Source organism: Salvelinus alpinus, chromosome 1 (genome assembly GCF_045679555.1).
Source record: "Salvelinus alpinus chromosome 1, SLU_Salpinus.1, whole genome shotgun sequence".
In the NCBI taxonomy this organism is placed as follows: Eukaryota; Metazoa; Chordata; class Actinopteri; order Salmoniformes; family Salmonidae; genus Salvelinus; species Salvelinus alpinus.
Window position 1 is genome coordinate 6,716,068 of NC_092086.1, and position 12,815 is coordinate 6,728,882.

The following is a 12,815-nucleotide window of genomic DNA, read 5'->3' on the forward strand; positions in this document are numbered from 1 at the left end:
TCATTTGCATTTTATTGCATGACATAAGTATTTGATACATCAGAAAAGCAGAACTTAATATTTGGTACAGAAACCTTTGTTTGCAATTACAGAGATCATACGTTTCCTGTAGTTCTTGACCAGGTTTGCACACACTGCAGCAGGGATTTTGGCCCACTCCTCCATACAGACCTTCTCCAGATCCTTCAGGTTTCGGGGCTGTCGCTGGGCAATACGGACTTTCAGCTCCCTCCAAAGATTTTCTATTGGGTTCAGGTCTGGAGACTGGCTAGGCCACTCCAGGACCTTGAGATGCTTCTTACGGAGCCACTCCTTAGTTGCCCTGGCTGTGTGTTTCGGGTCGTTGTCATGCTGGAAGACACAGCCACGACCTATCTTCAATGCTCTTACTGAGGGAAGGAGGTTGTTGGCCAAGATCTCGCGATGCATGGCCCCATCCATCCTCCCCTCAATACGGTGCAGTCATCCTGTCCCCTTTGCAGAAAAGCATCCCCAAAGAATGATGTTTCCACCTCCAAGCTTCACGGTTAGGATGGTGTTCTTGGGGTTGTACTAATCCTTCTTCTTCCTCCAAACACGGCGAGTGGAGTTTAGACCAAAAAGCTCTATTTTTGTCTCATCAGACCACATGACCTTCTCCAATTCCTCCTCTGGATCATCCAGATGGTCATTGGCAAACTTCAGACGGGCCTGGACATGCGCTGGCTTGAGCAGGGGGACCTTGCGTGCGCTGCAGGATTTTAATCCATGACGGCGTAGTGTGTTACTAATGGTTTTCTTTGAGACTGTGGTCCCAGCTCTCTTCAGGTCATTAACCAGGTCCTGCCGTGTAGTTCTGGGCTGATCCCTCACCTTCCTCATGATCATTGATCCCCCACGAGGTGAGATCTTGCATGGAGCCCCAGACCGAGGGTGATTGACCGTCATCTTGAACTTCTTCCATTTTCTAATAATTGCGCCAACAGTTGTTGCCTTCTCACCAAGCTGCTTACCTATTGTCCTGTAGCCCATCCCAGCCTTGTGCAGGTCTACAATTTTATCCCTGATGTCCTTACACAGCTCTCTGGTCTTGGCCATTGTGGAGAGGTTGGAGTCTGTTTGATTGAGTGGGTGGACAGGTGTCTTTTATACAGGTAACGAGTTCAAACAGGTGCAGTTAATACAGGTAATGAGTGGAGAACAGGAGGGCTTCTTAAAGAAAAACTAACAGGTCTGTGAGAGCCGGAATTCTTACTGGTTGGTAGGTGATCAAATACTTATGTCATGCAATAAAATGCGAATTAATTACTTAAAAATCATACAATGTGATTTTCTGGATTTTTGTTTTAAATTCCGTCTCTCACAGTTGAAGTGTACCTATGATAAAAAATACAGACCTCTACATGCTTTGTAAGTAGGAAAACCTGCAAAATCGGCAGTGTATCAAATACTTGTTCTCCCCACTGTATATGTTGAAGAGGGTGGGGCTTAAGCTGCATCCCTGTCTCACCCCACGACCCTGTGTGAAGAAATGTGTGTGTTTTTTGCCAATTTTAACCGCACACTTGTTGTTTGTGTACATGGATTTTATGATGTCGTATGTTTTACCCCCAACACCACTTTCCATCAATTTGTATAGCAGACCCTCATGCCAAATTGAGTCGAAGGCTTTTTTGAAATCAACAAAGCATGAGAAGACTTTGCCTTTGTTTTGGTTTGTTTGGTTGTCAATTAGGGTGTGTAGGGTGAATACATGGTCTGTTGTACGGTAATTTGGTAAAAAGCCAATTTGACATTTGCTCAGTACATTGTTTTCATTGAGGAAATGTACGAGTCTGCTGTTAATGATAATGCAGAGTATTTTCCCAAGGTTACTGTTGACGCATATTCCACGGTAGTTATTGGGGTCAAATTTGTCTCCACTTTTGTGGATTGGGGTGATCAGTCCTTGGTTCCAAATATTGGGGAAGATGCCAGAGCTAAGGACGATGTTAAGGAGTTTTAATATAGCCAATTGGAATTTGTTGTCTGTATATTTGATCATTTCATTAAGGATACCATCAACACCACAGGACTTTTTGGGTTGGAGGGTTTTTATTTTGTCCTGTAACTCATTCAAGGTAATTGGAGAATCCAGTGGGTTCTGGTAGTCTTTAATAGTTGATTCTAGGATTTGTATTTGATCATGTATATGTTTTTGCTCTTTATTCTTTGTTATAGAGCCAAAAAGATTGGAGAAGTGGTTTACCCATACATCTCCATTTTGGATAGATAATTCTTCGTGTTGTTGTTTGTTTAGTGTTTTCCAATTTTCCCAGAATTGGTTAGAGTCTATGGATTCTTCAATTACATTGAGCTGATTTCTGACGTGCTGTTCCTTCTTTTTCCGTAGTGTATTTCTGTATTGTTTTAGTGATTCACCATAGTGAAGGCGTAGACTCAGGTTTTCCGGGTCTCTATGTTTTTGGTTGGACAGGTTTCTCAATTTATTTCTTAGATTTTTGCATTCTTTATCAAACCATTCGTCATTGTTGTTCATTTTCTTCGGTTTTCTATTTGAGATTTTTAGATTTGATAGGGAAGCTGAGAGGTCAAATATACTGTTAAGATTTTCTACTGCCAAGTTTACACCTTCACTATTGCAGTGGAACGTTTTACCCAGGAAGTTGTCTAAAAGGGATTGAATTTGCTGTTGCCTAATTGTTTTTTGGTAGGTTTCCAAACTGCATTCCTTCCATCTATAGCATTTCTTAATGTTACTCAGTTCCTTTGGCTTTGATGCCTCATGATTGAGTATTGCTCTGTTCAAGTAGACTGTGATTTTGCTGTGGTCCATCCCCCTTCTCTCTCTCTCTCTCTCTCTCTCTCTCTCTTTCTCTCTCTCTCTCTCTCCGTCTGTCTCTCTCTCTCTCTCTCTCTCTCTCTCTCTCTCTCTCTCTCTCTCTCTCTCTCTCTCTCTCTCTCTCTCCGTCTGTCTCTCTCTCTCTCTCTCTCTCTCTCCGTCTCTCTCTCTCTCTGTCTCTCTCTCTCTCTCTCTCTCTCTCTCTCTCTCTCTCTCTCTCTCCGTCTGTCTCTCTGTCTCTCCTTGTCTCTCTGTTAATCTCTCTCTTTCTCTCTGTCCCACCACCACCACCCTTTCTCTCTATCTCTCTCCCCTCACCATCCCTTCGATTTCTGATACTTTAGTCCCCAGAGCCCCTTAGTTGTAGAGAACGTTGTGACTTTTATAAAAGTGCTGTTTGGACTTTAGTGGTTAGTTGTTCAGTTTGACGGCTAAAGGACATCTCTTCCTCATTACAATATATCTACAAGTTAAATGAGGGTCCCAGGTTTGTGTTTGTTTGTTTCTGAACAATGCTGTCTGTTAGATTCACACACACAGATGGCTGGGTGATTACACATGGAGAACTGTCACGGAGGAGAGGAGAGAGGGAAGGAGGGGAGGGGAGAGGGAAGGAGAGGAGAGAGAAGGAGAGGAGAGGGAAGGAGGGGGGGAAGGAGAGGAGGGGAGAGGGAAGGAGAGGGGAGAGGGAAGGAGAGGAGAGGGAAGGAGAGGAGAGGGAAGGAGGGGGGGAAAGAGAGGAGAGGAGAGGGAAGGAGAGGAGAGGGAAGGAGAGGAGAGGAGAGGGAAGGAGAGGAGAGGGAAGGAGAGGAGAGGGTAGGAGAGGAGAGGAGAGGGAAGGAGGGGGGGGGGAGAGAGGAGAGGAGAGGGAAGGAGAGGAGAGGAGAGAGGGAAGGAGTGGAGGGGAGGGGGAAGGAGAACAACTCTAATCAACCCCCTTCTCTCTATCTCCCCCCACCATCCCCCTTCTCTCTATCTCCCCCCACCATCCCCCTTCTCTCTATCTCCCCCCACCATCCCCCTTCTCTCTATCTCCCCCCACCATCCCCCTTCTCTCTATCTCCCCCCACCATCCCCCTTCTCTCTATCTCCCCCACCATCCCCCTTCTCTCTATCTCCCCCACCACCCCCCTTCTCTCTATCTCCCCCACCATCCCCCTTCTCTCTATCTCCCCCCACCATCCCCCTTCTCTCTATCTCCCCCCACCATCCCCCTTCTCTCTATCTCCCCCCACCATCCCCCTTCTCTCTATCTCCCCCACCACCCCCCCTTCTCTCTATCTCCCCCCACCATCCCCCTTCTCTCTATCTCCCCCACCATCCCCCTTCTCTCTATCTCCCCCACCATCCCCCTTCTCTCTATCTCCCCCACCATCCCCCTTCTCTCTATCTCCCCCCACCACCCCCCCACCACCCCCCTTCTCTCTATCTCCCCCCACCATCCCCCTTCCCTCTATCTCCCCCCACCATCCCCCTTCTCTCTATCTCCCCCGACCATCCCCCTTCTCTCTATCTCCCCCACCATCCCCCTTCTCTCTATCTCCCCCCACCATCCCCCTTCTCTCTATCTCCCCCCACCATCCCCCTTCTCTCTATCTCCCCCCACCATCCCCCTTCTCTCTATCTTCCTTCCTGTTTCTGTTATCACATGGAGATCAAATCTCTTTCTCTTCCTTCAAACTAAAGATTCTGATTCCGTGACAAAGGAGGATTTCTGAAGTCGTCAGCCAATGACACAATCCAATTTTAAGAGGTTATACAATTCAGCCAATGGCAGATGTTCATATAAAAACGGTTTTAACCAATGGGGTTCTAAAGCCAATGACGTGTCCATGATGGGGGGGGTTCTGAAATCTTCAGCCAATGACGTGTCCATGGGGGGGGGGGGTTCTGAAATCTTCAGCCAATGACGTGTCCGTGTTGGGAGATGTCTATATACTGAAGGAGTATTAAAGTTTCAGCCAATCACAGATGTCATTCTTTGATGTTTCCACAGCAACACTACAGAGGCGGGCGGGATCTACATCAAAAAGTGCTGTAAAGGATTCTGCATCGACATCCTGAAGAAGATCGCGAAGTACGTCAAGTTCACCTACGATCTCTACCTGGTTACCAACGGTAAACATGGCAAGAAGATCAACAACGTTTGGAACGGGATGGTGGGAGAGGTGAGCGATTAATATTGTATAATAATAATAATAATAATATGTTATAATATCATACAGGTGAGTATTAGTTTACTCTAGTCCTGTTTCATAACAACATCGTAGTTTACGCAGTGGAGTGAGTATCGTTTTACTGTGTTTAGCTAATGGCTAAAGGCTAGTCTCATCAATATACTGTAGCATCATTTTACTGTGTTTAGCTAATGGCTAAAGGCTAGTCTCAGCAATATACTGTAGCATCATTTTACTGTGTTTAGCTAATGGCTAAAGGCTAGTCTCAGCAATATACTGTAGTATCATTTTACTGTGTTTAGCTAATGGCTAAAGGCTAGTCTCAGCAAAACACTGTAGTATCATTTTACTATGTTTAGCTAATGGCTAAAGGCTAGTCTCAGCAATATACTGTAGTATCATTTTACTGTGTTTAGCTAATGGCTAAAGGCTAGTCTCAGCAATATACTGTAGGATAATTTTACTGTGTTTAGCTAATGGCTAAAGGCTAGTCTCAGCAATATACTGTAGTATCATTTTACTGTGTTTAGCTAATGGCTAAAGGCTAGTCTCATCAATATACTGTAGTATCATTTTACTGTGTTTAGCTAATGGCTAAAGGCTAGTCTCAGCAATATACTGTAGCATCATTTTACTATGTTTAGCTAATGGCTAAAGGCTAGTCTCATCAATATACTGTAGTATCATTTTACTGTGTTTAGCTAATGGCTAAAGGCTAGTCTCAGCAATATACTGTAGTATCATTTTACTGTGTTTAGCTAATGGCTAAAGGCTAGTCTCAGCAATATACTGTAGTATAATTTTACTGTGTTTAGCTAATGGCTAAAGGCTAGTCTCAGCAATATACTGTAGTATCATTTTACTGTGTTTAGCTAATGGCTAAAGGCTAGTCTCAGCAATATACTGTAGTATCATTTTACTGTGTTTAGCTAACGGCTAAAGGCTAGTCTCAGCAATATACTGTAGTATCATTTTACTGTGTTTAGTTAATGGCTAAAGGCTAGTCTCAGCAATATACTGTAGTATCATTTTACTGTGTTTAGCTAATGGCTAAAGGCTAGTCTCAGCAATATACTGTAGCATCATTTTACTGTGTTTAGCTAATGGCTAAAGGCTAGTCTCAGCAATATACTGTAGCATCATTTTACTATGTTTAGCTAATGGCTAAAGGCTAGTCTTATCAATATACTGTAGTATCATTTTACTGGGTTTAGGTAATGGCTAAAGGCTAGTCTCAGCAATATACTGTAGCATCATTTTACTATGTTTAGCTAATGGCTAAAGGCTAGTCTCATCAATATACTGTAGTATCATTTTACTGTGTTTAGCTAATGGCTAAAGGCTAGTCTCAGCAATATACTGTAGTATCATTTTACTGTGTTTAGCTAATGGCTAAAGGCTAGTCTCAGCAATATACTGTAGTATCATTTTACTGTGTTTAGCTAATGGCTAAAGGCTAGTCTCAGCAATATACTGTAGTATCATTTTACTGTGTTTAGCTAATGGCTAAAGGCTAGTCTCAGCAATATACTGGAGTATCATTTTACTGGGTTTAGGTAATGGCTAAAGGCTAGTCTCAGCAATATACTGTAGCATCATTTTACTGTGTTTAGCTAATGGCTAAAGGCTAGTCTCATCAATATACTGTAGCATCATTTGACTGTGTTTAGCTAATGGCTAAAGGCTAGTCTCAGCAATATACTGTAGTATCATTTTACTGTGTTTAGCTAATGGCTAAAGGCTAGTCTCAGCAATATACTGTAGCATCATAATATACAGCGGTGACTTCTTACCAACGACATCAACAATAACACCTTCCTCCTCCCTCTCTCCTTCCCTCCATCCCTCCCTCCAAGGTGGTCTATAAGAAAGCTGTCATGGCCGTCGGCTCTCTGACGATCAATGAGGAGCGTTCTGAGGTCATCGATTTCTCCGTCCCGTTCGTGGAAACTGGAATAAGCGTCATGGTTTCCCGTAGCAATGGAACCGTCTCCCCGTCCGCCTTTCTTGGTAACCCTCTCCGTTTCCCGTTACCCTCTCCGTTTCCCGTTACCCTCTCCGTTTCCCGTTACCATCTCCGTGTTTTGGAGGGATTTGGGTTGTGTGTATGTGTCTGTGTTGTTCCACTACCTGACAGATTGTGTTGTTCCACTACCTGACAGATTGTGTTGTTCCACTACCTGACAGATTGTGTTGTTCCACTACCTGACAGATTGTGTTGTTCCACTACCTGACAGATTGTGTTGTTCCACTACCTGACAGATTGTGTTGTTCCACTACCTGACAGATTGTGTTGTTCCACTACCTGACAGATTGTGTTGTTACACTACCTGACAGATTGTGTTGTTCCACTACCTGACAGATTGTGTTGTTCCACCACCTGACAGATTGTGTTGTTCCACCTGACAGATTGTGTTGTTCCACTACCTGACAGATTGTGTTGTTCCACTACCTGACAGATTGTGTTGTTCCACCACCTGACAGATTGTGTTGTTCCACTACCTGACAGATTGTGTTGTTCCACTACCTGACAGATTGTGTTGTTCCACCACCTGACAGATTGTGTTGTTCCACCACCTGACAGATTGTGTTGTTCCACCTGACAGATTGTGTTGTTCCACTACCTGACAGATTGTGTTGTTCCACTACCTGACAGATTGTGTTGTTCCACCTGACAGATTGTGTTGTTCCACTACCTGACAGATTGTGTTGTTCCACCTGACAGATTGTGTTGTTCCACCACCTGACAGATTGTGTTGTTCCACCTGACAGATTGTGTTGTTCCACCACCTGACAGATTGTGTTGTTCCACCTGGCAGATTGTGTTGTTCCACTACCTGACAGATTGTGTTGTTCCACTACCTGACAGATTGTGTTGTTCCACCTGACAGATTGTGTTGTTCCACCACCTGACAGATTGTGTTTTTCCACCACCTGACAGATTGTGTTGTTCCACCACCTGACAGATTGTGTTGTTCCACCTGACAGATTGTGTTGTTCCACTACCTGACAGATTGTGTTGTTCCACCACCTGACAGATTGTGTTGTTCCACCTGACAGATTGTGTTGTTCCACTACCTGACAGATTGTGTTGTTCCACCTGACAGATTGTGTTGTTCCACCACCTGACAGATTGTGTTGTTCCACCTGACAGATTGTGTTGTTCCACCACCTGACAGATTGTGTTGTTCCACCTGACAGATTGTGTTGTTCCACTACCTGACAGATTGTGTTGTTCCACTACCTGACAGATTGTGTTGTTCCACCTGACAGATTGTGTTGTTCCACTACCTGACAGATTGTGTTGTTCCACCTGACAGATTGTGTTGTTCTACTACCTGACAGATTGTGTTGTTCCACCTGACATATTGTGTTGTTCCACTACCTGACAGATTGTGTTGTTACACTACCTGACAGATTGTGTTGTTCCACTACCTGACAGATTGTGTTGTTCCACCACCTGACAGATTGTGTTGTTCCACCTGACAGATTGTGTTGTTCCACTACCTGACAGATTGTGTTGTTCCACTACCTGACAGATTGTGTTGTTCCACCACCTGACAGATTGTGTTGTTCCACTACCTGACAGATTGTGTTGTTCCACTACCTGACAGATTGTGTTGTTCCACTACCTGACAGATTGTGTTGTTCCACCACCTGACAGATTGTGTTGTTCCACCTGACAGATTGTGTTGTTCCACTACCTGACAGATTGTGTTGTTCCACTACCTGACAGATTGTGTTGTTCCACTACCTGACAGATTGTGTTGTTCCACTACCTGACAGATTGTGTTGTTCCACCTGACAGATTGTGTTGTTCCACCACCTGACAGATTGTGTTGTTCCACCTGACAGATTGTGTTGTTCCACCACCTGACAGATTGTGTTGTTCCACCTGGCAGATTGTGTTGTTCCACTACCTGACAGATTGTGTTGTTCCACTACCTGACAGATTGTGTTGTTCCACCTGACAGATTGTGTTGTTCCACCACCTGACAGATTGTGTTTTTCCACCACCTGACAGATTGTGTTGTTCCACCACCTGACAGATTGTGTTGTTCCACCTGACAGATTGTGTTGTTCCACTACCTGACAGATTGTGTTGTTCCACCACCTGACAGATTGTGTTGTTCCACCTGACAGATTGTGTTGTTCCACTACCTGACAGATTGTGTTGTTCCACCTGACAGATTGTGTTGTTCCACCACCTGACAGATTGTGTTGTTCCACCTGACAGATTGTGTTGTTCCACCACCTGACAGATTGTGTTGTTCCACCTGACAGATTGTGTTGTTCCACTACCTGACAGATTGTGTTGTTCCACCTGACAGATTGTGTTGTTCCACCACCTGACAGATTGTGTTGTTCCACCTGACAGATTGTGTTGTTCCACCACCTGACAGATTGTGTTGTTCCACCTGGCAGATTGTGTTGTTCCACTACCTGACAGATTGTGTTGTTCCACCACCTGACAGATTGTGTTTTTCCACCACCTGACAGATTGTGTTGTTCCACCACCTGACAGATTGTGTTGTTCCACCTGACAGATTGTGTTGTTCCACTACCTGACAGATTGTGTTGTTCCACCACCTGACAGATTGTGTTGTTCCACCTGACAGATTGTGTTGTTCCACTACCTGACAGATTGGGTTGTTCCACCTGACAGATTGTGTTGTTCCACCACCTGACAGATTGTGTTGTTCCACCTGACAGATTGTGTTGTTCCACCACCTGACAGATTGTGTTGTTCCACCTGACAGATTGTGTTGTTCCACTACCTGACAGATTGTGTTGTTCCACTACCTGACAGATTGTGTTGTTCCACCTGACAGATTGTGTTGTTCCACTACCTGACAGATTGTGTTGTTCCACCTGACAGATTGTGTTGTTCTACTACCTGACAGATTGTGTTGTTCCACCTGACATATTGTGTTGTTCCACTACCTGACAGATTGTGTTGTTCCACCTGACAGATTGTGTTGTTCCACTACCTGACAGATTGTGTTGTTCCACCACCTGACAGATTGTGTTGTTCTACTACCTGACAGATTGTGTTGTTCCACCAGACAGATTGTGTTGTTCCACTACCTGACAGATTGTGTTGTTCCACCTGACAGATTGTGTTGTTCTACTACCTGACAGATTGTGTTGTTCCACCTGACAGATTGTGTTGTTCCACCTGACAGATTGTGTTGTTCCACTACCTGACAGATTGTGTTGTTCCACCTGACAGATTGTGTTGTTCCACTACCTGACAGATTGTGTTGTTCCACTACCTGACAGATTGTGTTGTTCCACTACCTGACAGATTGTGTTGTTCCACTACCTGACAGATTGTGTTGTTCCACTACCTGACAGATTGTGTTGTTCCACTACCTGACAGATTGTGTTGTTCCACCTGACAGATTGTGTTGTTCCACCTGACAGTTTGTGTTGTTCCACCACCTGACAGATTGTGTTGTTCCACTACCTGACAGATTGTGTTGTTCCACTACCTGACAGATTGTGTTGTTCCACTACCTGACAGATTGTGTTGTTCCACTACCTGACAGATTGTGTTGTTCCACTACCTGACAGATTGTGTTGTTCCACCACCTGACAGATTGTGTTGTTCCACTACCTGACAGATTGTGTTGTTCCACCACCTGACAGATTGTGTTGTTCCACCTGACAGATTGTGTTGTTCCACTACCTGACAGATTGTGTTGTTCCACTACCTGACAGATTGTGTTGTTCCACCTGACAGATTGTGTTGTTCTACTACCTGACAGATTGTGTTGTTCCACCTGACAGATTGTGTTGTTCCACCTGACAGATTGTGTTGTTCCACCTGACAGATTGTGTTGTTCCACTACCTGACAGATTGTGTTGTTCCACCTGACAGATTGTGTTGTTCCACCACCTGACAGATTGTGTTGTTCCACCTGACAGATTGTGTTGTTCCACTACCTGACAGATTGTGTTGTTCCACTACCTGACAGATTGTGTTGTTCCACCTGACAGATTGTGTTGTTCTACTACCTGACAGATTGTGTTGTTCCACCTGACAGATTGTGTTGTTCCACCTGACAGATTGTGTTGTTCCACTACCTGACAGATTGTGTTGTTCCACCTGACAGATTGTGTTGTTCCACTACCTGACAGATTGTGTTGTTCCACCTGACAGATTGTGTTGTTCCACTACCTGACAGATTGTGTTGTTCCACCTGACAGATTGTGTTGTTCCACTACCTGACAGATTGTGTTGTTCCACTACCTGACAGATTGTGTTGTTCCACCTGACAGATTGTGTTGTTCCACCTGACAGTTTGTGTTGTTCCACCACCTGACAGATTGTGTTGTTCCACTACCTGACAGATTGTGTTGTTCCACCACCTGACAGATTGTGTTGTTCCACCTGACAGATTGTGTTGTTCCACTACCTGACAGATTGTGTTGTTCCACCACCTGACAGATTGTGTTGTTCCACCACCTGACAGATTGTGTTGTTCCACTACCTGACAGATTGTGTTGTTCCACTACTTGACAGATTGTGTTGTTCCACCTGACAGATTGTGTTGTTCCACCTGACAGATTGTGTTGTTCCACTACCTGACAGATTGTGTTGTTCCACCTGACAGATTGTGTTGTTCCACCTGACAGATTGTGTTGTTCCACTACCTGACAGATTGTGTTGTTCCACTACCTGACAGATTGTGTTGTTCCACTACCTGACAGATTGTGTTGTTCCACCACCTGACAGATTGTGTTGTTCCACCTGACAGATTGTGTTGTTCCACCTGACAGATTGTGTTGTTCCACTACCTGACAGATTGTGTTGTTCCACTACCTGACAGATTGTGTTGTTCCACTACCTGACAGATTGTGTTGTTCCACCACCTGACAGATTGTGTTGTTCCACCTGACAGATTGTGTTGTTCCACTACCTGACAGATTGTGTTGTTCCACTACCTGACAGATTGTGTTGTTCCACTACCTGACAGATTGTGTTGTTCCACTACCTGACAGATTGTGTTGTTCCACCTGACAGATTGTGTTGTTCCACTACCTGACAGATTGCGTTGTTCCACTACCTGACAGATTGTGTTGTTCCACCACCTGACAGATTGTGTTGTTCCACTACCTGACAGATTGTGTTGTTCCACTACCTGACAGATTGTGTTGTTCCACCTGACAGATTGTGTTGTTCCACTACCTGACAGATTGTGTTGTTCCACTACCTGACAGATTGTGTTGTTCCACCACCTGACAGATTGTGTTGTTCCACCTGACAGATTGTGTTGTTCCACCTGACAGATTGTGTTGTTCCACTACCTGACAGATTGTGTTGTTCCACTACCTGACAGATTGTGTTGTTCCACTACCTGACAGATTGTGTTGTTCCACTACCTGACAGATTGTGTTGTTCCACTACCTGACAGATTGTGTTGTTCCACTACCTGACAGATTGTTTTGTTCCACCACCTGACAGATTGTGTTGTTCCACCACCTGACAGATTGTGTTGTTCCACCACCTGACAGATTGTGTCGTTCCACTACCTGACAGATTGTGTTGTTCCACTACCTGACAGATTGTGTTGTTCCACTACTTGACAGATTGTGTTGTTCCACTACCTGACAGATTGTGTTGTTCCACTACCTGACAGATTGTGTTGTTCCACTACCTGACAGATTGTGTTGTTCCACCTGACAGATTGTGTTGTTCCACTACCTGACAGATTGTGTTGTTCCACTACCTGACAGATTGTGTTGTTCCACCTGACAGATTGTGTTGTTCCACTACCTGACAGATTGTGTTGTTCCACCTGACAGATTGT

At 44.5% G+C, this 12,815-nt stretch overlaps 1 protein-coding gene across 1 annotated transcript in view; it reads left to right on the plus strand.

Annotated features, from left to right (window-relative positions):
- The window catches only part of grin2aa (glutamate receptor, ionotropic, N-methyl D-aspartate 2A, a), a 304,667-nt gene that overhangs the window by 220,505 nt on the left and 71,347 nt on the right, over nucleotides 1-12,815 (plus strand). The window contains exons 3-4 of the mRNA XM_071391068.1: nucleotides 4,818-4,989; nucleotides 6,855-7,008. Coding sequence (XP_071247169.1) covers nucleotides 4,818-4,989; nucleotides 6,855-7,008 — 326 coding nt within the window. The remainder of the gene's footprint in view (nucleotides 1-4,817; nucleotides 4,990-6,854; nucleotides 7,009-12,815) is intronic.